The following is a 27,777-nucleotide window of genomic DNA, read 5'->3' as shown; positions in this document are numbered from 1 at the left end:
ACGTGTGGCATCTCATATCTTCTGACTTCTTTAGTAGTGCTGCCCTTTAATGACTCAGTGAGCCAGGGGAGATTTGCTTTATACACCCTTTCTATCTATACATAGACTGTCTTGCCTAGTCATTTTTTGTATGCTTATGATAGTTTTCTCTGGTTTAAGAAGTTAATCCCTGGAGATCTCAGAGGTGCAAATCCACCTGAAAGTTCTGGCCAGTTCTAGTCAGGATATGGTAAAAATCTTCTTGCAACTATACACAAATGTTCAAAAGTCTCAGCAATTTCCACTGAAATGCTGTCTAACTGGTTTTGGAATTGTGTCAGCTGTGCTCTGAACTTCTAAGGTAGATTTGCCATAGATGATAACCTGTTCTCATCAAAGCTAAAATAAATGCTATAAAGATAAGGTGGTTTTCTATTAGAAAAAATAATTTTTAGTTTTTCAAAATCTTATCTAATTTATCAGCTTTTCCAACAGAAAAAACAATAAAAAAGAAGTTTGAGAGTTTTCTGGCCATTTTTTTCCTTTCCTTTTGGATGGTTGAAGAATAATAACAGTGGGAGGAAAGGAAAACAAAAAAGATTTTAAAAAAGATTTTAAAAAGCTTTTGAAGTCTTGACTTACAAAAACAACATAATTTAGAATGTTTTAAACATTTTCTCAAAGTTTAATTTAACAAACTAGTATACATATGTTTTCAGTATTCTTTTTGTTGGATTCTTTTTCTACAAGTTTTCTTTTTTTTCCTGAAAAAAAAAAAAAGTTCTGTGCTTCATTCACATTTCTTCATTCATTATCTGTTGTGTTGTTATTACCCAGTCACTGACTTTTCCTCAGTTATAGTTTGGGGTTCTTCACTGCACAGCTCTGAAAAACTTGAATTTGAGACAAGACTGTTATTATGTTCTTTTGGAAATGATATTTTGCAAGTCTGGAATAGCAACTCATGATTTTTTTCCATGTCCTTCTATAACCCATATCAATAGTACTGCTAAAATACGTATTTGTATCCTGAATAAAATGCCGGGGCTCAATTGGCAAGTAGCAAAGAATAATTGCTTATTTTGAATTGTTTTCCAATGCTTTACAACAAGTTGCTCATTCAGGCAAGATGAATAAGATTCTATTTTGGTGTGTTTCTCTTACTTAAGTATCTTTGAAAATTAAAAAAGGAATTGCTTGGGGGAGAAAACCCATTTGGAAAAAATGTCAGTACACCCTTTAGTAAGGGGTCTGGTATTTGTGTGTTGAATTACTACTAGTGAACTGAAACTGTTCTGATAAAAGTGAAAAGCCTGTGTGCTATTTATGGTCCATTTATGGCATGACAAGGGTGGTTATGAAATAGAGCTTTCTGAGCTTTCACTGCACAGTTTTTTTGTTTGTTTTAGAATACACTGGGATATGAAATGAAAGAACTTCAGTGATACAAAATTATGATACTTAAAAATACAGTCGGGACAGAACTATGCCAACATACTGTGGGCAAAATCCTTTAACTAGTCTGACTGTGTTCGAGGAGAGGGAGAAGGGTGATCAGCTGGCGGTTTTAGGAGGCTTGTTTGCGCTTCAGGACGTGTGCAGGTCTGGGCGACGGTGGAGGAGGAGCTGGATTCCCATGCGGTTCTGCACACCAGCGCTTTCAAGTAGCAAATCTGAATCTACATTTTCTGTCATCTTTCATTTCATCTTCTGTGAATGAGAATAAAGCACATACATGGATTCAGGCACGAATACCCATTTATGTTTATAGACCCATCCTTGTAATCTGAAATTAAGCGGGTATGAGTAGTGTCTCATCTCGGAGGGCTTCATTCTTTCAGGTGTTGAGTGTCCTTGACTCTCACTGATTTAAATGGGAATTGGGCACCTTCATATTGTGCATGCTCAGATTGCGAGGGCTGAAGTATGAACTTTATTTTTCAGAACACCATTATCCTGTGTATAAGGAGAATTTCTTCAGCAGCTCATGCTATAGGGAATAGTACTTCTTTAGCTCCTGCCTTTGAGTTACCTCATTCTAAGTTGAAAACATTTCCTCTCTTCACCTTGTCCTTAATCTCTGCTTCCTGCTGATATTATATATTAATTCTGCCAATGCATTATTTAATTCTAAAGAACATTTTAGTCTCTGAGCTATTAAAAAAGTGCAATAGTGTATTGAAGGATGCTTGAGCTAAAAGGGAACACATTTAGTCTTGATTTTATTTAAATAAACCTTAATTTTATGCTATTTGGATATCTGGATTAAGATTTTGCAGAAAATGTATCATTGCATTTCAGGAGTTTGCAAATGTTTCTGATGTTGAGTTCTATTTAAGGAGATTTTTAACTCAATTTTTTTGATACAAAATGAAAAAACATACATATTTAGGCTGTTTCTGTGGTATTTTTCATGGCTTCCACAATGGAAAGCTGCAGGGTGTATTGTACCAAAATGAAATGAGCTTTGCAAATGTTGGAATTCTCCATGAGGAATTTGTCTATAGCTCAGAGACTGTGTACCTAAATGAGGAGAAAAACAGTTGTGTTTATAAAAGGGCTCTGCTGTGTTAAATTTTTTTCTCTTTAAAATATTTCATAAGAACATGTAAGATAGTTCATAATGATGACAGTTTAACGTAGAAGTGGTAGCAGATTTTTGCTCTGCTATTATAATCTGAAATACTCAGCTGTTGAGTAAAGTCTGAACTCTGTTTAAGGTACTAATACAGATGTTGAAAGAGCTGGATTTCATCCATTCTACAGTATGTGTCCCATCTGTTATTTGCGTTTAACCGTGTATTCCCACGAATTAGGTTTCCATGAAACCTTCCACAAATTTATTCTGTTGTTTTGAATGTTTCAAAGCTTAAATATTTTTGACCAAAAATGTCAAGTTTAAATGCTTAATCCATGTTCAGATGCTTAAACAGTAATGGACTGACTTTCAAAGGTGCTACATGTTAATATTCTCTGTTTTGTTAACAGACGTAACAAATGCTCTGCAACTCAAAATATCTCATATATAGGTTCTTGAGTTTCTTAAGAGAAAAAGTCACTTTGGGAGCTCGGAGAGAAGATAACTCACGGTAGGTCCAGGACACTTAAAGTGAAGCCTGTTACATCTCAGATATACAGCCTTTTTCCAGTTAGTTTCTTCTTTGTTCCCTTTGGTCCTGTGGATCTCTTGTATTGCACAAAGTGGAAATGATGGAATTGTTGGTGCCAACCCAAGAATAGCCTGAAGAATGGGGATTAGGCTACACACCTTATTACAGATAATCCAGGTTATACTCCTTCATGTGAATCAAACAAATCAGGGCCTTGAATCTGAGTGTACCTGACTGTGCAGGTCTTTGGCTACATGGAAATGTGTTTTGAAAAAAAAAAAATTCTTAAACTGTTACATTTCTGGTTAAAGTTCCACTTCTGGAAAAGTTGGAGGAAATTTTAGTAAAAAGCCACTTATTAGAAAATTCTTGACCAGCATTAATTAAAAATATTTTTTCAGGGCATCCAAGGTGTCTCAGATGTCCAGTTATCTATTCTTATGTTCTAGTTCTCTAGCTGCTGTGGAGCATAGTCAGATCCATCTCAATACAGTGTGGTCTGTAAGCAAAACAAATGTAAATGGAAAAACGCATTTATTCCCATTAAGGCTTTCCTTATGTTTCTCTAGCTTTTTAGGCATTTTACTTTTGAATTATCCTTTCTGTAAGGAGATTATGAGAATCTGTGTTTGAGATTCTATCTCCTCTCCCCAAATACTGTTAACTATATGCAGAATCAATTGGATTGTAAGGAAATGTGCATCAATGTATATGTCTTTTTGATTTAAGAAACAGCTATATTTATTTTTCTCTAACTTTCATATTAATACTTATTTCCAAATATTGAGGTACGAGGCTGCAGATTACAGTTTTATCAGCAGTTTTTAGCAGATGTAGTGAAACTATTCCCAGGAAACATTACAGAATTGATTCACTGGAAGTATCTTGGTAAACATGTCTGTCTCTATTTTTGTGAAAGGAAAGAAAAAATATAGTCTGAATTAGATATATGTAACCCTGTAACTCTTGTAACTTCAAAACCATTAGCGTCCTTGGAAATTGGTTTGCTTTAATTTATAGTTTAGCTCAGCATTAAATTCCCCTATAATGCGCAGAACTTTTTGCAGGCCTTTTCTTGTTCCACAAGGCACATTAGCTTCCCTGGTGCTTGCTTGTCAAATGCATTGCACAGTAGAACTTCAGTCCTAAATTCAATTTTTATTGTAAGTACCACATGACATGTTAGGAGAGTTATTTTTAGGAACTTAAATTATTTAAAGTATGGGGGAAGATTCTAGAAACATATAGTAATGAGGATAATGATGATATCCTTATACATTTATGTACTAAAGAGAATAAAATCTTGAACAACATGTGCTTGGCAGTGTGAGAAGTAGGTACAAACAATGGTGCCATTTACCAAAATTAATGTTTGCAAAACCAAATGTGATATTTCTTATGAAATGATTAGCACTGCGGTGACTGGGAGGCTCTTGAACACTCCACCAACAGCCTGGTTTATATTCCTGGGGGTATTCTGACTGCCTGATTTTAGGCACTGTGAACATAGATGCCTGAATTAGGAGGCTAATCTCCCAGGAGCCTCTTGAGCCAACAGGGAGGGAGTGCTGACTCCCCCAGAGGGTGATTCAGCGCGGGGGACTGACAGCAGTGTGACGAATTGCTCTCCGGAGGAACCGGGAGGAACGTCTCTGCTTCCTCTGTTGATTATGCATAGAGGGCTCCTATAGTGACCAGCCTCCCAGTTAGGCATGCTATTTCCCCATGGTGCAGCAAAATGAAGGAGGATAATTTCCTTGTCTCTTTAAAATTTCCATCTATAGCTCTGCTCAGCAGCAGAGGTTCCCCTAGGATACAAGGTTAACTCGGGATAAGGGCAAGTGAGGAACTGGAGTGATTCCCTTGTTAAAACAGTGTCAGCACATCACTGAAATTCCAAGCAAAGATGTCACAATGGATTTGAAATTAGGTTTTTTGTAGAAATGCTTGGTCAAATTCAAACTCATCATTCACTGAACCAAATTTTGATTGTAGGCAACTTCATGCTCAAATGCAAATAGCAACTAGGACTATCTGCACCTGACCATACCCCTGATCAACGTGGTTGCTTTACAGATGCTATTTTTCCCCCCAGCTTCAGATCCTGTCAGCCAGCTGTGTTTCTGATCTGTTCTGGCTGTGTGAGTGGACACTTGTGTGGGCAGGCTGTGTCACAGCAAAAAAAGAAAGAAGTGCAAGAGGAATGGTTGCACTGGGAAGTGATGCTGTGCTCTGTATTCCCTGTCCCTTTGCCCAGCAGCAGTGGTACTTTTGCCTGTTAGAGACCTTGTGATGAAGTGCTGTGCAGAAGAAACCATTCAGGGTATTTGAGTCCAAGATGGTGAGAGGGAATAAGTTATACTGTGTGTTCTTTAGGGCAGTTTTTTTCTGTTCTTTGAAGGCTTTCTACTGCAGTGCTATACAGCATTTGAAAGGGGCTGCAGCTGTTCTGCACCTTTAGATGTTCATTTTTTATGAGCAAGGATCTGGTTATACAGTTGCTTTGTAAAAATTAAATCAAAACAGAATTACTTTTTCATCCCAGTTATCTTCAATCGTTTGGAGATTGACTTGGAACCCTTTGGAGAGGAACAAGGCATGCGGCAGAGCTACAGAGTATGGTCCTCCTCCCTTCCATGTATGCTAGAGTTGCTTTCATTGTTGCATATTTAACTCTTCCTGCAAGGCGCATTTTGCACTGTTGCTGTAGTGCTTTGTTGCAGCTTGTTCAAAACATAACTATTAGATGCCAGATAGTTGCCAAATTGCAAAGAATATTATTTTTAGAGCCCTGGAAGAGCTGAGATGGCAGGAGCTGAATCTGATCTACAGAAAATGTGACAATCCTGGGAAAAAAGTGGAACAGGTAAGTAACCTCTCAGTGAAAATGAAATATAGTCCTTTGAAAAGTGATAACTGGAATTGGTGGGCTCAAGTATGAAGATCCACTCTCTTAGAAATCTGTTTTGATTTTATATATGGATGTAAAATCTATCTACCTATAGGCATAACATGACTGAAATAGGAGAGGCTACGGGAAAAGACAAAACAGTCATAAGGATTTGCATTATGACAAAAAGAGAGTTATAAGCCTTTGCTGGCACCATTAAGCCCACTTCAGAAAAGTCATAATGGCAAGCATTCTGGAGATATAAGGAGGTGATGATTCAAATTTAAGACCCCTTGGGAAGAGTGGGCCAAAGAACATTCTGCTTTGACCCTGCCAGCCTTTCTATGCTAGGATACATATCTTCTGAAATTTGAACCATTGCTCAGGTGGCAACATGAAAAGTTGCAGGTGGTTTATTTTTGAGCATGGCTGAATAAAATATGTCAAATTCTGAAAATGTCTGTTGGCGCATTAGACGCATCAGTAAGCATTCAGGAGAAAGCAATTTGGTATGTGTTTTGAGTCAACAGAGGTAGCATACAGTCTGCTATTTTTTAATCTTGAAAATTTTAAGCTGGAGTTCTTCAAACAGACAATTCTACAAACAAGGCAGTGGATCGGTCCTAATTTAGGAAGTGATGGAGATGAAAGATGAGACTAAAGGAATACTTGAAGGTGTGGTGAAGTAGCAAGAGAATATAAATAAATGAATTGGTTATATAATGCATAGTATATCCCTGACAGATAAAGGGATCCAGTGATATATGTTATATAGCTATATATTTACAAAAGAATATGTAGTGTAGGGAGGATCTATCTGTCTAGGGTTTATATATACATATACATGTGTGTGTGTGTGTGTGTGTGTGTGTGTGTGTGTGTGTGTGTGTAAAAGAAATAAGTGGTAGTAGCAGAGTGTCAGTCAGATGAGAACTTTTACCAGCACTGTATGAATGAACTAGCTACAAGGCTTAAGATTTTGTTTATAACTTTTTTACCAAACTGTATACCAAGTTAGGTGGATATATGAAAGCAATTTGTAATACCAGGAATTGCATGTTGTGCACTTTTCTACTGCTTAAAAACCAGCTGTAGTTATGTCAGCTACTAGTGTAATTGGCCTTAGTGCAGAGTTTGGTAGTCCTTGCAAAGGAGTGCGAAGGTGGGGAGTTTTGAAAATAGAGGAGTTAAGCTGGTGTTGGGGTAGGAGGGACGTGATGCTTATTACAGGAGAAAGAGGAAGTGTTTGAAACCTCCAGGTGTTTTGCCGTAGAACTGTCAGTACGAGTCAAGTCCTAGTCTAATCCATGCAGCAGTGGACAAAAAGCTGTCAGCACTGCCTTTGCCGAAATGGATGTTTCTAGTCTGCGCAGTTGTTGATTTGGAGCAGCCTTTCGAATGGATGCAGCTCGCAGGGTGTTGCTGACTGCTGCTGCTCTATTATTTAAATTATTGTAGGGTACATGATGTGAATGTGAACCATGTATTTAAAAGCAATCCTGATTATATGGAAAATAGTGTGCATCATATAAACACAAATATATTTTTTCTCTGAATTTCAAGAACCAACTTTGGATAGAAAGGTAATTTTAAAATATCAAATTACCTTATTCCTTTTGCCCTAAGGGAGCGGTGACAGTGATTAAGAACATCAGAAATGAAACTGCGTCATTCCAACGATCCGTCTGTCCTGCTATTGGCAGTAGGAAATGTGGTTGGCCACTTTCTGGGTCTGTTCCCATACTCACACACCCCAAGCGTCCATGGCTGTTTGGTTCAGGATGTCAGAAGGCACATCCCTGTGCAAGCCTTTTAGTGTCTGTTTATGAACCTGTTGTCTGTGACTTTCTCTAAACCCCTTCTGATACTCTTTGCCTCTATGACCTCCTGTGACATTACAGAGATTCACAACCTGTCTGAGACATAATACTTTCTTTGATCTGTTTTAAGTTGATCTACTAATTTCTTCCAGTTCCTTGTTGTTCTAGTAATGTGGAGTTAGGTGAATAACAGTTTTACATTCATTCTGTCTACGACCCATGTGATACTGTAAACCTCTATCATATTCCCCCCCACCCTCACCCCATCCTCTCTTGTCCAGATTGAAGCACCTTTTGGGCTTGGAGAGGATGATTTGCCAGTAGGTCACATGTGGGGAGGCTAACTGGCCTGCTGGGGTCTTCATCTGGAGTGTCAGCACTGGCTGGCGAGTCAGACAAATCCCACTTGGAACAGCATTAAGAAATGGATTTTTTGTCTCTCTGAAGCTAGCTGTTCTCGTGTGCTTGTATATGCTGAATGAAGATTGATGACTATAAGTTTGGGGAGCTGTGGTAATACCTTGGACCGGGGTTAAGTAATTAATGTTGTCTCAGGATCTGGCTCCTGAGGATTTTGTGGTTAAGCTACTCCTCTCCGCCCATTCTCCATTCCTTTTTAAGATGACCTGTGAATCTTATTTCCCAGTGCTTTGTGTCATTTGTCATTTATGGATGTTCTGTGAGATTTTCTCAGTAATGCAGACTGCTTCTGCAAGAGACTCCTTTCATCGTCTCTCTTAGTTGTGTATTTGGACCTGTTTGCATGGTTTCAGACTAAAACTCTGGCTCACCCACAAATCCAGTGTGAGACCTTTGACTTCTAATCCAGAGAATGTTCCGTGCTATTTAAAATGAAAATTCTTTATAAAAAGAAAGAGATTATAGTGCTATAGCAGATACCTGTAATTTCAGCTTCTGCTTTTTTGATTTGTCAACCATTGTAGATATTTTTCACATTGTGACTCATTTTTCCTTAGTCCCTCTATCAATAACAGGCTTTTCTCAAGGTCTGTGCAGTTTCAAGCCTTTTCCCACCTTTTGATATTTTACCAGATAATCTCCCTCAGAATCGTTTCTAGAAATGATTAATTCCTACGTTTAAGGTTTACAATTGTTTGAATTAAAACTATTTTCAGGAAGGCCCCCTTTCTAATGTTCACGTGTTTTGTGAACCAAAATAAAAGTAGCGGTAACCATTTTTCTGCTCTCATTTCTGAAACATATCATATACTTGCACAGATGATCCATTCATTAGGTTAATAGTAAAAACAAATATATCCATAATTTTTCAATTAATGTATGCTAGTACTCTCTAATTATATAAAAATACATTCTGTTCAGAAGTTACTGTTTTTCCTGGTGATTACTACATAAAAATTTCTTGGGGCATGAGAAGAGTTCCAAATTTCAGGTTAAATTGCGAGTTCTAGCAGCAGGTAACCACGAACATAAGGAGGTGAGCGTCCGAAGAGCGCACAGAAGGAATGGCAGCCCAGCAGGCACACACTTTGCTGTCATTAAGATTGCAGTTTTTAGGATGGATGTGTTCAGTGTTAGTGCCAAGCCATAAATGTAACACTGACTCCTTTGCTAGTCTTTCTTGGCATCGTGCAGAAGAGGTAAACAACGACATGGAAATTGTGGTGGGTAAGAAATGGAGATGGACTGGCAAATAGCAGAGGAATTGCAGTGTTGCCAGGGAGAGGGAACCTGAGGACAGGAGGAGGTGGATACTGTGATGGGCTTTGGAGTCTGGATGGAGCAGATGATGAGATGGGCAAGAGCTGGAGCAGAGCAGACCCTCTGCAGCTACATTTGCCCCCTTTGTATTCTTATCTTACAGGGTTTTATTTTTTTTATTTATTTACTCAGATGCTTTTTTGCCATGGTATAAGCAGCCTGGGAATGAAGCAGGGCTGTGCTGGACAATCCCAGTTTGCCTGTTGCTGGCGGGAGGTGCAGATGGGCACAGCCGCGGTGGTGTCCTGGTGGGGTGGCTCTGCAACAGCCCTCGGCAGAGATTTCCTGTGGGGCGCTGGAGAAGCCCCCCAAAATGGTGCAGCCACCATGAACTCCAGCGAGCATCTGTCACTCTTTGGGTGTCTGTTATGAGCAGGACGCTTGGGAGCAGGTTCCTGAAACTCCTCTGAGTTGTCATAGCTGCAGTGAAAACTGGACAGGAAACATCTGAAGTGTGCTATGATGATAAATATATTTATACAATATGCGGTTCTATTGTGTTTCAGATTGGGCACCCAAAACAGATACTTTGACAGTTTTTTAGTATTGAGGAAAATGTTAACACCTGATCTCCTGAGGGGCAGTATTTAGATGACTTGGTATTTGCAGAATATGCAAATACTTTGTGAGAATATCATAGAAATGCCCATGAGTACATGAATAATTGGTATGTTTGCTGCAGGGTAATATGATGTATACAGTAAGTATCTGAAGCTACCAAATAAAAATAGTTAGTAACTTCCATTCTCTAAATGATACAGGTATTCTGTGCAAAATGTAGTACGTGCTTATATTTCACAGCATAAAATCCTGCTGGGGCCACATTAAAATGGCTGATATTTCATAACACACAAGCATTTAATATTGCAGTTTTTCTCTTTTAATATAGTGTTTATGGACAATACACAAAAAGGAATAAAGTCTTAGGTTGAAATATGTTTGAAATCACAATTGAAATGACTTAGGAAGTGATTTTCCATATCGTAAAAACAGTTCAACTGAACAAAGAGGCATATTAAAAAGTAGGATTAGACTGCACTGGTAAATTTGTCCAGGAAAATGTGTAGCCTGTGCCTCTTGTGTGCTTGCCTCCTGCACTTACTATTAATTTACAATCTTTGCAACTACTAAAAGTAACTATATTTATCCCGATTTTAAAGTAGCAAATGCATGGACAGAATGGCATTGAGGAAGCTCTTTGCTTTGTAGTGGTGGTATGAACATGGTCTAAAAATAGCTTCTCATTTTTATAAATGCCTTCTGAAATTTCTGCAGGGAAAAGAAAAAAAAGTAACTGCTTGAAGAAATACTGGTGTAAATTATTCATCAGTAAAACCAGAGTGAGGCTTTATTGATGCTTGCATTGCCATCACTACTGTACTGAAAACTAAGTGAGGAGCAGAATAAGTGAACCTTACCCAGACTGCTTTCAACACTGGCTCTGAAAATGAAAGTTTAGAGCTAGAAAAATCCTATTTCATCTTTCTGCCTGACAAGAGTCTTGCTGTTTAGCTGTCTACTTCCTTTATTCTTATTATAGTCTCTAGTTTATTGTCACAGCATCTTGAATAGCAATGCCTCCTGTTGGCTGCGGAGAAGAATCTCTGCATGAAATGGTGCAACTTCCTGGTGAGGATAGTGGATGAGGTCTCCCTGGGCTCCCAAAGAGAAGACCATCATCACCTTCCCTGTGTCACGAGCAGGATGAATTAATTACTATATTGAATTTGTGCCTCTTGCAGCACTTGTGCTACAAAATGTTTAAAAATACTTAAAATATTTTAAGTAGTTTAGCTATATGTCTTATCAGATATTAAATATTTTATAATCTATTTCAAAATTAATAAATATTAATATCAAAATACATTTTAACATTTTTATTATTTTTTAATTATAAATTAAAATAGAATCTGAAATGGTCAATGATTTCAGAGCTGCTTTAGGTGTGTGTTATTATTCTTGCTTTTATGGGGTTGGGAGCTGTATTAAAAGACAGTGTAGGGAAATGTGTGATGGAGTATTACCAGTCACTATATGATTATTACCAGTCACTATATGATACCTACAGTTAGTAGGTATCTCTCAACGTAGCTGCAGAACTTAAAGTATAAACTCTTCTCTATGTTTTTTCATGGAAAATATAAGCTGATTGTAATGATGTGCCAAATCTTACAGTAAGTAATTTTTCATAAAATTCCCCATACAGTCGCCTAGAGGATATCAGACCTGTCAGTACAGAGCATGAAAAGGATGGGCCAAAAAGTCCATGGGGTAGTCACTGTGGCCAGTAACTGTGGCAGTGGCACCACATAAATGCAAACTGGCAAAGAGATTTGGATGCGCCTTGAACTATAGCTCATATGCACAAGAAATGTCCAGCATATGGACATAATTGCACAAGCCTGAGCATTGAAACTACCCCTGTTGCTTTATGAGTTTTCCTTGCAGCTTTTGTTGTGTTCTCTCTCCTTTTTCAGGCTAGTAATAGGAACCATGTGCATAATAGAAATGTAGTGAAACTAAGCAAGAATGTCTTCAACCTGCTTAAACCTTTTCTCAAAAGAAATGAAGCCAGTCCAGAAAATCAAACCTATGCTGTTCATAAGCCAGAGTGTAGTATCTATCTGTCAAGTTTCATGTCTGATATCAGAAACGGAGGGCCTATTTGGGACTGTAGACTCGCTCTGCAGTTACATGCCTACAGTAAGATAGAGGTCAGTCACTGTCGTGTCATGCAGGCAGGTTGACTATTAAGGGATGAAGGCACTAAGTGTTTTTTAGTCAGATGGAATCAGGGATCTAAGAGAGAAGTCATGGAGAGGAAACATTTGAGCAAATGTTAGTATTTGGAAGAAAATTCAGCAGAGATTCTCATTTTGTGGCATTGTTTGTAATTGAAATGTGAAATCAAGCTCCAGGAAAGGGCTGAAATTGGATAGAATGCAGCTTTTCTGTATAATTCCTTGAGGACTCAACCCATTTGTAAGCACCTAATTTCTTGTTGAAGAAAGTCTTTAGTAGTCAGTAGGAGTAGAAGCCTTAAGAAATTTCTCCTTTCTTCCCTTCTTGTTAGCTGCAACAAGAGCAGAAAAGCACACTGAGAATGTTTGAAAAGACGGAGAGGCTTCAAGTTATGCAAGCAAGAACTGGCACAGTATTTTTAGTCTTGTTTTTCTTTCTTCCAAATAGGCACTGTGAAAATAGTTGCTATTTCTAAGAGAAGTGATATGAGAATTTTGATGTCCATTTAGCTAATTTAAAAGGAACAATTATTAAATTAACTATCCATATGAGAAGAAATTCAGTAATTCTTTAAAGGGAAGGATGGGATGAAAGTTTTAGAGCTAAGGCTACTAAATCAGATGTATTCACTGGAGTGTGGAGATAATCAGGGGCTAATTTCCCCTGAAGTGCAAGGTAAGATCAGGAATGAGCAGAGGGAAGGTGTTTGGATAGGCATGAGGATAAAAGAGAATGTCCTAGCTTGTTAGATACAGAAACCTGCCTGCTAAGTGGCTTTCTAGAATTTATCTGGCTGTCTTTTTTAGTTAGCTCATGATTAATAGTGAAACTATATTAGGACCATAGCTTTATGCAAGTTAGGAGAATTTTCCCTTGCAGTCTTACTGATTGGCAGATATAAACATCAGTCCTGTTCTCTCTTGCCTTGTGTTCCCCTTTCTTGGTCCTTGGTTCATGACATTAATCAACTTGCCGTGTCTTCCTGATGTACAAGATAGGCTCTTCTAAGAAATTACCTCCCCAGCTCACTCCTTCCATATATATTAGTCTTGTTGATAAAAGGAGTCTTTTATCGCTTTTCTTAAAGCAACATGCTTGTAGTTTCCCATCTTTTACAATTAGAACCTGATTTCCTCCCTCTCCCCTTCTTTTTTTGTGTGTGGGGGGAGGGGGAAGGGCAGGGAGAATAACTTCTCCTTATATAACTGGGTTATAATTTAGACCTTTCCAGGTTACTTGGTGGAGAATATACAACATCAAGGGAAAAAATCTTTCACTTGATTAGAAGTTCACTAATCCTCATGTCCTTTGTATGAAAGAGCACACATTCCTTTTACTGTAGACCTCTCAGGCATAGTGTTCCCCGAGGCTCCCTTCTCAAAGCTTTTTTCTTCAACTTGGGTTATTATTAATTGTGCCATTGATACCCCATCATTCTCTCATCAGTGTTTCCATCTTTTTCCTGAATGTATCCATATATCTGCTTCTGGTTTCCTACTGGAGCTTGATATATCCTGGACCTTCTGCTGATTTCAGCTAAAACTCTGTTCCCCTTTTTGGTAATGTGTCTCAGCTCAGATCTCATATTTGATGTCCTTGTCAGGCACCATATTTAATTTGAAAGTTCAGGTATACATAATGGAGAGTTGTGGAAATAGAGTGGACACAGAAATAAAAGTGAAGAGACAGAAAAAAATTTTAAAGAATTCCCACTGTCCAAGTGTCGAAGAAGAAATGGCAACGATATCAGATGTCATGAAGCCAGTCATTTCAGTTATGGCACTGATATGCCAACAAAAGTGCATTTTAGTACTATGATTTTGAACTCTCTTTATTTCTACATTTCTTAAGTTTGGAATTCTTCCTCTGGTCTCTAAAGAGCCTGCTGTCATTTATCCTTTTCTTTCATAACTTCCAGGCATTCCATCTTTGCAGTCTGTCAAATCAGGAGAGTTAATTTTTTCCTCAAAATCTTTTGCTTGGCTTTTCCCTCCTTAAAAAAAAAAAAATCTGTTTCACTACCAGAGATATTTCCCATTTTATTATCCATTGCATATTCAAATACAAACCTGTCCCCTTTTCTCAAGGTCTTCCATGGCTTTTTTTCTTCCTTTTTCAAGTCTGTGCTTTACGTTATCCTTTTTTTTTTTTTCCTGTGTCTTTAAATATCTGGTTTAGTCTGTCCTCTCTTGCCACCTCAGATTTTTCCCTCTTTCTGTTCCTTGGAACAACATCTTTCTGCTGGATAACCAGTCTATTTCCAAAGCCCATTTCTTCTCCTGGCTTCCCAATTTTGGCTTCAGTTCAGTAAACCTCTTAGGCAAATGCTATAGTTAATTCCTATTTAAGGTAGAATTTAAGCACATGTATAAGTGTGATCTTGAAAGCATCTATGGATGCTTTCCATAACTGAGGCCTTTTCTATAAAGAGCAAATTTTATTCCCAAACCCCCTTCATCTCTGTACTACTGTTGTGACAATTTGGGAGAGCTGTAAGAGTCCACCCTTCTGAAAAAGCAGGGAGGAGCTTTTTTTTTTTTTTTTTTTTTTTTTTTATCCTGGCCCTCATGCTATTGGAATTGTATGGGATGGACTGATATGATTGTGACCCAAAATGGTGGTGGTGCTGCTGCTGTAAACAAAACAAGCTCCACTACTTTATTTGTGTACACTTGTAAAATAACAGAACTCTAAAAGCAGAATTGCTGTTATTAGTATAACTGTTTTTTTCTTGTAAAGGCTACAGGTCACATGTGCTTCTTGTGAAATGTTTTATTTTTAGGTCTTAACACATGTGGATTTTTGCCATTCCTTTTCAAAGAATTCATCTCAATACCTCGGCACATCTTTTTGAAAATCTCAAACTACAGTCTTTTCTCATATAGTGTGGATGTTTTTTCACCATAATTTTCTACATCTCTAGTATTCCTAAGATTTTTTTCATGATCTGTTGCTGTTTCACATGCAGATTTTCTTTATAATTATTGTTAAAACTAAACCCAACAGATGGCTCTTGGTATAGATTGGCAGGCAAGCTAAGCTATTCTTATTTCATCTCTACCATAGGGAAGGATTGTGTAATTTATGCTGAAATGCATATTATTTTATTGCTGAATGCTCAGTGTCTTTTGTTGCTTAAATAATTTTCTTCGTGTTTCACAAGTGTTTCACTGCAGTTCTTTTTGTTTGTTTTAAAGAAATGGCTTTTGCTAAAATTATGCAGTTATATGCCTTCCTGTTATAGAAAACAAAACATTACTCCGCATATGAGGTGATTTCATAAAAGAAGCATGTCTTTTGGCATAAGTTTCTAAAATTGTGTGTCATTTTTAGATTATAGCTTAGTTTGTAATAGAACTGATCACATTATTGGATCTGCAAGTGTTGTGGTTTTTTATGTTATTTTCTGTGCAGTGAGTCATAATAATAATGATGCCATTATTTGTGAGATTTTCTACTAATAAAATACTCCTGGGTATATCCTACCCTATTATTAGGACTTTTTTAGGTAGGCTTTAAAAATGCCTTAAATATCACACCTGTCACCTGTTTGTAAACTCCAGGCTGAGTCCCCAGCAGTTGTGCAGTGGCTCTCCTGTCACTCCCAGCCCTTTCGCCTCTCTTTCCTTATTTTCAGAAATAGCTGAGAGTAAAAGTAGAGCCTTTAGTAAACTAGTGAAAGGAAGTGTAGCTTTTTGCTAGAAAGAAGGTTTAGTGAATGCTGAGAAACTATATATCTAACTTCAGGAAGCTACTAAGTATATTTTAAGAGACCTTATCTATCTACACCTCTAAATCTTGCAAAGGCATGCAGACCTTTCAGAAGTCTTTGAACTTTCCACAAGTGGATGAGTATCACAGATGTTTAATATTCATGTCTAAAAGAACTTAGAGAATTGTAACCAGTTACTGAAAAGACTGAACCTTTTTTACGTGCTTTTCAATGATGGGTCATTCACAAGCTGCTGCATGAAGCATCGACGTAGGTCTGCAGGCCTGGTAAGAATTACCTGGGTCTTAGCAGGCAAGTTTGTGGGAAGGAGAGAGGGCTCACTTGCTCTTTCTTCCTCCCCTGTTTACAGCTGCTCAGGTACTTTCCTTCCCTTGCATCAGCTCTGGAGCTCATTATACCTGTTCACAAGGGACTTTAATTAACTAGCTAATGCAGCAAAAACATGAGTTTGTTGAACCCTCCACGTGTATTTTGATGAGTGCTAGTGCTGACACCAAGAGTTCTTTGATGAGTGTTAGTCCTGACACCAGGAGTATTTTGATGAGTGCTAGTGCTGACGCGAGGGAGGTGGCAACGGATGCTGCTGAGGGGGGCACTGAGGCCTCCTGCTTTCAGCAGCAGCGAGCTGTGAACTCACTCACGGTGCCCGAGGGGACCTGACCCTTGCGGGCAGTTGTCCCATACATGCTCCCATGCAGAAATTTCTTAGCCTCTCTCTTTTTGTCGCCTCTGTTGCTTGCACTCAAATATAAAGTGTTTTTTTTTTTAACATCCAGTCTCCATTTATTCATGGACAGCCTGTGTCCGTCTGATGTTGTGCCAATATTTTCTATATCTTAATTAGCTATCTTCACAACTTGGTGCATAATCTGGTGCATTCAGATCCTCTCACAACTTTAGTTCTGCCAGACTTTGGGAGCTTTCCATTCCCGGGCTATCACGGAAGCCTCTCCTTGCCTCTTGCCAGCTGAACTCTGAGCAAAGCTGTGCAGCACCTGCATGTGGTGTTTGAAAAGAGGTCTCCCTTGGACAGTGGTATTAATCTTACCTTACTCTGACTCAAAATAAGTCTTGCTTGATATGTTCTGGAATGACAGTTGTGTTTTTCAGGAAGATGCCCTATTGATCTGGAAAAACATTTTGTCAGAGACGAGTACAGTCAGGCCTCTCTTCCTTATGTACCAGGCACTCCAAAACAACATAATAGAAATTCCCTTTAGCCCTTAAGTGCATAAATTTGCTGTTTGTACTATTCAATTTGATCCTCTTTCTAGTATCCAGTCCTGAAGATCATCCAGCTCTTTCCTATGGGAGTTCTTTCAATCATCTTCTGTATTTCCAACTTAGTATTATCAGCATGTTTCATTAGACCACTCTTATTTTTTCTGTGTGGATTATTAATGAAAATATCAAATTAGGCAGTTTGTAAGGCTGATAGGACTGGGTCTATACTATCAACGTTGTCTTACTCTGGGTTCATTCTAGGCCATCACCAATGCCTAAAGGAGCAAACTGACAAAAAAAGTCTATTTTGCTGATGCCAAAGCTCTGGAAAGTGAAGTGGCTGCTGTCACAGGAGCCGTATACCGCACCCAGGGGCAGGCTGCCGCCCGCACGGCTCCCGGGCCCCTCTCCCACAGATCTCCGGGCAGTGAGGACACCGTGGCAAAACCCTGTGCTCTGCGGTTTTCCTGTGTGCTCTGTCTCAGCTCTGCTGCTCCGTGGCTGTTTCCCACTGCCCCTTCCCTCCCTTAGCAAGACCAGTTCACCCCGGCCCCTGGCTGTGGTGGTGTTTGAAGCAGCAGTGCTCAAGGTGGCCTATTCTGCCAGGAAGGTTTGTGCTCGTTGCCTCCAGTCCCATAGTTCAACAAACCCATTGTCATCTCTTCTTTACCCGTTCTTCATCTTTTTCAGTTTAATCACTTTTCATATGGGATAATATCAAATCTTTACAAAAATTTCATCTAGATGAGATTTTGAAAATTTTGAAAGCATTTAGTGAAACTTCTGATTTATAACATTTGCTTGTCTGGCTTATGAGGGACAGAGCTCTGACTGGTTTGGCATGAGGTATCTTGGTAAACGTAGAGTGCATTTTATTTGTTTATATTTGCCTCAGGTCTAATTATTTTCTGTTCTTCAGTGTTTGTTCCAAAGCCTTGCATGCTTTTGAGACTGGGTTTATTGTTGCCCAGATCATTTTCTTCTGATACTGTAAAAGCTGCAGGGTTCCTGGAGAGAGTGAGCATGAGTTTAGTTACTACAGTCGGCTACAGACCTACAGGAGAGCCCCTGGCCAACGTGTCACCCCCTGGGTACCTGAGCACTTACCCGCTGAGCGGAGTGGGCGTGAGCCTGCTGTGCTGCGCGACTCCTACAGATGGTGGTTTTGTCTACCCTTTCAGCATGGTCCTGAACTCACTTTTAGCATGTATATTGGTATTAAAATGTCATTTCATTATTGTGCCATTATGTTCTTATGAGTCTGCTGGAGGCAGTTGCCATTTTCATTCAGATGCATCCTGCTGTAGCAGTGACTCCAACTGCTTTCTCACCCTACTGTTTAAAAAAAAAAAAAAAAAAGCTTACCTGATTTCCTTATTGTTCTCTTCTAACAGAAAAGAGAAATTTCTTGAATTAAAACCATTATCAATGGCTGTCTTTGAGCATTCTGTAAAGAAAAATCTCAGCTTTCCTTGTCTTGCCTTTTGGTATTTAAAATCAGCCTATCCCATGCACAGTGTAACTCCATTGGAGATAGTTGTTTCAGTCATTTTTATGAACATTTTAGGAAAAGTATCCTGCAGTTTTTGCCCTTTTCAAATGCAAATGTTTAATCAGTGCTTGCTGAGAGAGAGTGCAAGAACACATGCACTAAGCTTATCGTTCTTTTTTTTTTCTTGCAGTGATCTGCTGTCTTCTGAGTATCTTGAGAGGCATATCGAGCAAGGTGGAAAGACAGTGGAAGTTAAAGTAAGAATTTCCTTTTTCTGCTTTGCCTTACATTTTTGTTTGTTTTGCTTTTGATATTAATGCAAACTCCTTTCTTTTCTTATAAGGAGAGGAGTCTGATTTTCAGGTGATTTGTTTTACTCTTTTGAGGCAAGCTTGTTTCATGCTTTCTAACTTTGCAGCTTTTTAAATACCACAACATAGACATTATTGACAAATTCAGTGCATTAATTTTTATGTCAGAATGGTATCCATGAAAAATATATACTTGGTAGTCCTTTTTACTAATAAATAAAATTTACTTTTGATAACTACTGAAGAAAATCTTTCTATTTTTGTAACTAGCTTTTTCCCCATCTTACTAAAACCCAATGTTGTTTTTAATGAGCTTCTTCATAAGTGAGAATAGCAAGATTTACTGTATGATATTTCCATATATCTAGCCACCATTTGAAATTGTGGGTTTCTTTCTCTGAAGATTTGTTGATGTGATGGCTACAATATGTTTGCTACAGTTGTCTTCTAAGAAATGTCCTACTGCTTTTACAGGAGTGCTTTTGGTATTTGTACACAATGTGGGAGAATTTCCCTGAGGACCTTGTGTTTGTTATGATAATATTGTGTGGAAGTCAGATTTAAAATTAATGTAGATTATATAAAGCGTGCATGAATGTAATATATGCTGTGCATAATTGAAGCTCCTTAAAGGAGACAATCAGGTCAAATTTTGTTCAAGATTTACATTTTATTTAAAAAAAGAAGTCTTTTATTAAATCTGAGATTGCCTAAATATCCTGAAACAAATGCATTGACCTCTACAACAACGTGAAAGCTAAAGTGGAAGTGGACAAAGCAATCATACAGCCACTGAATGCCTGAAGATATGTTTCCTTTGGTTTATCCCTTTCTAGAGTTTGCAAGCTTGAAATCTGCTTTCTTTTTGCTCCCTGATAACAATCTGTATATATTATCAGATTGAGACACATATATGTTCCATTAAATTGTAAAGAACGATTTCCCAATCAGCTATGCTCTGCAGTCAAGAAATCTTGACTCAAATTCAAAACATGAGTCAAAGCAGAAATAAAGATAATAGCTGATATTAATAAGAACAAAATAATCCATTTGTCTGCATCAAGGAGTATATACAAGTTAACCAAGTTAAACATTCTGAGTCTCATTACTGAATTAGGACAAATCTGGTTCTGATGAATAAGCCTTATTCTAGCAAGTAAATATTTGAAATCAGTGGCTCTTCTCATGTAGGTAATGTCTAGTTGTATGGGGAAGAGAAGGCCAAGTCAGGCCTTTAAGAGAAAGGATCAGAAAATGTGTTTTGGGCAAAGCACCTCCCAGTCTTCAGGGTCACAGGGATCGTTTCCCCCTCAGTTAGCAGCCATGCAGAATCGCAGGGTAACCTCGGCATTTGCTTTCACTGGCCAGCTTAGTGCTATCAGCTCTTCTTTAAATGAAGAATTGGCATTCTTCATTGATCTTGGCTCACGAGACGGACTGAACTGTGAAAAAAGGGTCACTCTGTTGCTTCACCTTGTTCGGCAAAGAACAGCCATTTTCTTTCCCTTTGGTGACGTGCTTGCTGCTCACTGCTGTTCACTGCTCCTCCAGGCTCCTGCGCCGGAGTGCGAGGAACGTGTCTGGAGGCTCCTCTGACCTCTGGGAGAGCTCGGCACGGAGCAGTCCTGCTGAAGTGTACTAGCGAGGATCTGTTTTTCCCTTGTTTTGCAGCAACTGAGCATCTGGAATCAGAGGAGATTAAATGTCAAAATGTTCAAAAGAACTCATTGGCCACAATTACTGCCCAGTTTTCAGAAAAGCTCAGATATCAAAAGATTTTCGGAAGAGTTCAGGCTGCAAAGTACCTTTTGATGCCGAGCACCAAGTGAGGCTGATTTCAGTACCCAATAGCTTCTTAGAAAATCCAGCTCCCTCTGACCAGCCACTTTTTTGCAAAGTACCACTAAGTGCTCTGGAGAGCCCTGTTGGTCCATGGAACAGTTTTTGAAAAGCCCAGCAGTATCTGTTTTGCATTTGAGAAACTGAACCCTGGTTTTAGTTCAAATGGTTTTGAAAACCTTATTGCAAATATAAAAAATTTTCATGATGGTGATTTAGTACCTTCAATTTCTATGGTAACTGTTTTACAGTAACCAGTAAAACCACTCTTGAACTGGTGCTTATTATACACTCCAGACAAAACATGAATGATAATAATAAATCCTAGCAATTGTGCAGATTGCTTAGATACTCATTTAAAAATAGTTAGTGAAAGGGTGAAATTTATAAGTAAATCTCAAAAGAGGCACTCTGATATGCAGCCTATTCCTCAGCAGAAGCAGGATGAGAGGTATTTCAGAAGGGAGTCAGTCCCGTATCACTTGCTTCAACAGGCTGCTCTTTGCCCTCCTCTGTGCGATTTTTCTTTTGCTGTAGGCAGGAATAGAGGAGGCCTGGCAACATCTCTCTTCCTTCTTTGGTGAGAGAAAGGGTGACAGAAAAAATCCGTCTGCCATCCACTGCCAGCTGCGGGCTTTGAACAAGCCTTTTAGACCGCAAAGGCAGCAAAAGGGCCTTCTCTGTTCTTGGCCTTCCTAGTAAGGAGGGGTGTATTTTAAATACATATATTTTTCCTCATTCCATTTCTCAATGCGGCAGTATTGCACGAACACGCAAGCAGTCAGTGTTGCTGTTGTGTCATCAGCAATATGGGAGAAGGCAGGAGCTTTAAATCACTGGGGGAATGCAGCTGTACATACACTCAGCGTTTTGGGAACGTTACTAGCGTGAATATATCCAGGAAGCAGATGCCTGCCTTGGCTCATATGCAATGCAGAATTGATAAGAACTACTTTTAACACTCTTCCCCCCTCACAGGCCCCCCTAGTAAAACTTCCTATTCTGCAGAATATATACAGAGCCTCTGCCATTAGTTAGGATGTTCTGGAGAGGAGAAGGGGGCAGGAAAGGAAAAAGCATATATTTTAAAATCCCACTTTTAAGGAGCAAAGGAATTTTTGTAGAGAAGAGAGTCCTGTGTTTAACACATCTTTTTATTAGAAGATAAAATTGAATTTAATTTGATTGCTGCCTAATTCATTAATAACTTGGATCATTGTGAAGGTGGAACATGTTTATGCCCTGTTTTTGCAGTGTGTGAGTATTAGCTGTTGCAGAAGAGGGTGCCTCTCTGGGAGGTGTTGTTGTTACTTTGCACACCTACAGCAGCACCTAAGACATGCTGATTAAATCAGCCACAATGTGCAATACTTAAGAAAAAGAAAAGGAGTTATGTGTTTGAATTATTTCTGTGCTTTCCCCCCGCCTTTTACTTTGGATCACATCTCTAACTGCTTAGGAGAGCAGCAGTATTGTCCTAAATTCCCTCTGGAAGCAAAGAGAATAATCAATCAATAAGAAAGAGAAAAACCCTTCATGCATTGCCTTTTCCTGATTGTGTCAGTCCAGATCATCCTATGCTCACAGCACATAAATACCCAACTTGTGTATACTTTATATTGCTGCAGTATATCTCTGTGTCCTTTTATCTCTCACTTTTTTTTTTTTTAGGTTATCATTCTGTCACTGATGCTGTCAGTGAGATGAAAGGCAAAAAAAAGCTATAGTGCTGAGTAATTCACATTGCCGGATTTTTCTTCCTAAGAAGGAACAACTGGTATTTGTTTAGTGACATTTTCTCTTATAAAATGTTTCAATTTTTCTTCTTTTGAGAGTAGAGGAATAAATGGTTTTTTTGGTATTCCCCAAGAACATTGGACAATTCTATAAGAGTTCCTAGAAAATTACTTTCTGAAACAATTAAGGAATGAAAATAATTCAATACCCAGTCAGAGAACTTACACAGAGTTATGGTAGGTAAATGTCATGCTTTTTTTGATGGCATGTGTAACCACAAGGAACTATATTTCATAGGAAATTCTAGAATTCTTAAGTACATGTGCCATGGACAAAAAATTACAGCAGGAATGCTCAAAGTGTAAATTAACATTTCTTTTTGCTTCTATTTCTCAGCGTGTTCATTGCTGTGATAGTGTTGAACAACATAAATGAAATAATATTAATTGCTAGGTGCTATTTTTTGCTTATAATGTTGACAGAGAAGCTTTGGCCAATCTTGCCTCATGGCATAAGATTTTACTTGAACCATCCTGAGACATTTTACTGCCCACCGTGGTCTTCAGCTGGCAGCTGCCGCCTCTGCAGCCATGAGCGCAGGCAGCGGTGAGCGCAGGCAGCGCTGTGCCCACTGCCGGTCTTTCCGACGCAGTGAAAGTGCTCTGCAACAGGGATGTCCTGGGGTGGCCTTGTGTTGCTGGTTGCTCTAATAGAGGTGCAATCATTGCGGTTTGGGGAATGAGGGGTGTGGGGGACATGCATTTTAATGCATCACAGCAAATGAGAGTCCTCAGCTTCTGGAAGCAGTCATTATTTCTTTTATTATGTGTGTGTTGTTTGGCTAGTAGCAAGCACATGGTGCCTGTTATTGTAACTATTTTAATGCCTGTACACAAGAGGGGAAAATTATTGCTGTTCAGTGCTGTGCTGTGATTAAAATCTCAGCTTCAGTGTGCCAATGACATATTTTTGAAGGGCTATTTAAATGCACTTTTTAAGGAAAATAGTACAGAAGGGAGCAAAATATTAAGTATTAGAAGGACAAAGAAGTCTGGGGACACTTGAGAGCTCAGGGGAATGATAATGACATGTATGGCCTTTTCTGTCAAACTCACCACTTCAGGCCTCGTCTGCTTTAGGAGTCATTAAAGTGAGTACAGTATGTTAGCTGAGGTCAACTGCTGTGTCAGTTGTGTCTTGACACCTGTGTTTCATGAGCCCTTTTTGGCATTCATGAGACCTGGATAGCGTTCAGACTTTTCATTGTATCGCCAGATACTGGCTAATCTTAATGCCACAGTAATTTGAGGTGCAGCTAGGATATACTCTAACTCAGTGACCCGATCATTTTATTGTCAAGTGGTATATTGCAAACTTTATAGCAAGGAGCTTCCATCACCACCTCCCAGTTTTCAGGAAATCTATACGCTACCTGAGCGGTATCTTTTCTACTCAGAGGAATGATTCTGTTAATTTCCCTTGGCCTTTGATAACTCCCTGTTTCACAAGCAAAGGGGAAGGAGTTTCAACTTGGCAGCAAAGCCTATGTACTAAGTATGCTTTCCTGATAGGGATTACATGTTGTTCCTGAAAAACAGAGCGATAATTCAGCTTGTGTGATGGGGAGTGGCGTGCAGGAGAAGTTTCGGGATAGGAGGTTTAAGCATATGTTGGTAAAGAAGCTGTTTGTGAAGATATCCCAGAGGTTGCACAACCTAGTGATAGTGATGCATGCTCTGGGGGAAAAATGAAACTAAAAAGGAACTAATTGTAAATAATGTGAGACTTATATATGCCCATTTCTGGCAGGGCTTTTTCTGCTGTGTCCAGAGACTAGAGAAGTTGTTAGTAACAAAAAAATAACTCTCTTGCTTGTTTGATAGAGGAATTTAAACAGGGGAATGCCTTAACATCATCAGAGCCCCTCTCCCCTACTCCCTCAATGGGGCTCTACTTGCCTCATAGCAAATCATTAATAAATCTAGGCCATAATCTGCATTTTAGTGATAGCAGTAAACTAGCCAAAGAAGAACTGCGTCAGACACATTGACAAGGAGTCTGTGAGTCTGACGCAGATTAGTAGGGAATTTCCACAGGGCTGGTCTTCAGACTGCTCTCATCAAATATCTTCATTAATGACCTAGATAGAAAAGTATATTAGTGAAATTTGCTGGTGGTCCAAAATTGGGAAGTGTTTCAGTACACACAAGGATCAGATGGAGAACTGGCTATCTTTGATGAATGGGGTAGATAAAAGTGGATGAAATTTGATGGTACAAATTGCAAGTTCTTTCACTTAGGAACTAATAATAGGAGTTTCTTCTGTAAGTTGGGAGTTCATAAACTGAAAATTCCACAAAAAGAAAAAGATTAGAGTGTAGTACTGGAGCAGAGGATGACTGTAAGGTATCATCAGGATGCCGTCATGGCAAAGGGAACTGATCCCAGAATATACTGGTTAAATTATTTCCAGTAGAGTTTGGATAGCATTAATGCTACTGTATGTGCTCTGATGAAGAGTTGACAAAATGTGAAAATTTCTGTGCATTTTCAATTTCTCTGGATGTCTTTTGTTTAGCAGTGTCATGCTGCCAACCTGAATCAATAGGCATTGAGGAATATCTCTTTTTCCTGTTTTAGCATTGTTTGAATTATGGAGACAATTCCTCTGGGTTTCAGTAAAATGTAGTATCCTCTGTGGAATACCACTGCAAGATAATGAGTCATCTGTATAATGCATTTTTCTGACCTGCAGGTCCTGCAGGTACTTTCAATGTAGATTTGAATTAAATTTTTGTTTGTATCTATCTGTTTATCTCTCTGCTATTACTAGCTTATTTTCTACGTACATCCTGCCACTGGGAACGAAAAATTTAGAAGTGGCAGCTTTTAGTATTAGGAGTCTTTCCTGGGCCACGCTTTTGAATACATTATACTGGAATGAATTTTGGATCATGACTCATGTAGGTTCTTGCAGGTTTAATTATATTTAAGTGAGTCCTGGAGGAAAAAAAAAATTGTCTGAAAGCCAAATCTGTCAAGTGCTTAAAATTTATATAGGACTTGTGGATGTTGGCCTCAGTGATGGACTCCTGGATCTACTGAAGTCAGATCTCAGGTGACTTTGTTACCAGAAGGACTTCATCTTTTGAGTGCTCTCCACCTCAGTTTCCCTCTGCCCCAGCAGGAATGGAGCAGTCCAGTGCCTGAATTCATTGAAACGTCCTGTCAGACTTCGTGCACTTCATGAGCTTTTTTCCCATGAGATACAACGTACACAGGAGTAGGCAGAGAGTGGCATAAACCAAATGTTCTGTAAAATCAGGCCATGTTTATGTGCAAACCCTAAGTATAGCTAAGGCAAATTAACTACCAATATAGTGTTAAAGTACATTAAATCCCTTTGTAGATGCTCTTACTAAAAAATAAAAGTATCCTTTTTAGATTTAACTTAATCCCCTTGAGGGAGAATTAAGCTAAAGCAAAATTAAGCTGCTGTGTGTCTGAGAGAGCACTTCCACACAAAACTTTAATGTGCTTTAGCTTTACTTACTTCATCTTGGCCACTGTAAGTAGCCATGTCTAGACACATCTCGTGTTTCCTATAGATACGAAACTGTCACTGTATTATATATGGTGGGTTAATGTTTCTAGAACTTGGAATTCTCACTTCAAGAGAAATTTCAGAAATAACGAAGAGCTAATAAGGAATTTTGATCAGTGTTTTCCTCCATTCTATGCAAGGCTTTAGACAGATAGATATCAGTGTAGGTGCATGCCAGCAGGCTGTCCTCTCATCTTCTGTGTTGTGTTTATGGTGATCTGGCACTTCACGTGGTTACAGCTTGGCTTCTGAAGACTCAGGATTGGCCTATGAGCTAATGTGAAAGATTAGGGTGGGTAGGTTATAAAGATTTTTTATGTAGCCCCTTTAAATATTTGCTCGTTTTTCTCTAATATAGACACACAGAAACAGCACAAAGTAACGGTCATTACAATTGCTTGTGTGACATGACTCAGAGACACCAGGCACTGTTACAACAGCCAACTTGAAGATAACAGAGTAGGGAAGAAGAGGTAACCAACCCTTCTCTCTTCTGCCTCATCTGCATTTGGCAGGTGATAATTAAAGTCATTTTCTTTAAGGCTGAAGCCAGGCAAGTCAAGGGGCTGTTTCCCAAGCAGATGCCAAGGCAGCTCCCTGACCAGATGGCACTGAGCTGACCTGAGCTCTCCATCCACACCCTGCAGCTAAATTCAGGGAGCATCTTCTCTTGTAGCTACTGGGCAGTAAACACAACCCTCATTTGGCCTCAGGCCCTGGAAGCTGGGCTAATAGCATTTGCCATCTGCTGAGAGCCCTTACCATGAGTCACAAACAGTAAGGCGGTTTGAGTCAGTTGCCTGCATGCACAGTCCCATCATGTCAGCGTGCGTGTGTTTTTAAGGATGCTGCCAACAGTCTTTAAACAAGGATATTTTATGAATTTTAGAAGCAGTGATGCTTTATTTCTAATTTTAGAAATCATATTTCTAATTTCTAATTTTCTGATTTCAAAATCTGAAATAATGTTATGACCTAATGTCACTACTGCGCTTTGGCTCCGAATTGCATGAGCACATGTGATAACTGTCCTACAAAGAGAGGGCATCATTTAAATTTTCAAAACTCTTGGGTTTTAGGATTCTACAGTACAGTGTAGCTAAATCCAGAAACCTACTCCACAAAAAACAATGCCATGTTTCCTGGAGCTGTTACTCAGTTGTGTAAGGGCCAAGTCTGCACCACCTGGCCTCTGGCTCTGCTGCTGGGCAGCACAGCCATGCCAGCAGGGCCCCCTCCTTTGGGGAAGCATACGTCAACTAAAACAGATTTTCTCTTGATGTGGTTGCACTACCCTTTTGAACGACACAGGCCAAAGCGTTGTTTTGAGTGGCTTTACAAATGGAAACTCATCCATAATAAGTCATTTACTGCCTTAGAGGGGAGATAAGCTAGAGGTGGGAATTCTTCTGTTGACATTTCTGTTGCACAGTCTTACTTATCACTGGGTTAAAACTTGTGCAAGCATCAATAATTTGTAAATAGATCTAAGTGATGATTAAGGAAGCAGTTTTAAAGCTCGTGACCCCGCAATGGGTAGCTCTTTAAAAAGCTGA

At 39.0% G+C, this 27,777-nt stretch overlaps 1 protein-coding gene across 4 annotated transcripts in view; it reads left to right on the top strand.

The window, feature by feature from the left end:
- ADAM22 (ADAM metallopeptidase domain 22) overlaps positions 1–27,777 on the top strand; it is a 126,474-nt gene that overhangs the window by 27,859 nt on the left and 70,838 nt on the right. For all 4 annotated transcript variants that reach the window (XM_067291740.1, XM_067291741.1, XM_013941465.2 and 1 more), the window contains exon 2: positions 18,921–18,987. In XM_067291740.1, the coding sequence (XP_067147841.1) occupies positions 18,921–18,987 (67 nt within the window). The remainder of the gene's footprint in view (positions 1–18,920; positions 18,988–27,777) is intronic.

Source organism: Apteryx mantelli, chromosome 2, assembly GCF_036417845.1.
Source record: "Apteryx mantelli isolate bAptMan1 chromosome 2, bAptMan1.hap1, whole genome shotgun sequence".
Lineage (NCBI taxonomy): Eukaryota > Metazoa > Chordata > Aves > Apterygiformes > Apterygidae > Apteryx > Apteryx mantelli.
Note: the sequence above shows the minus strand (reverse complement) of the source record. Positions and strands in the feature narration are given on the sequence as shown.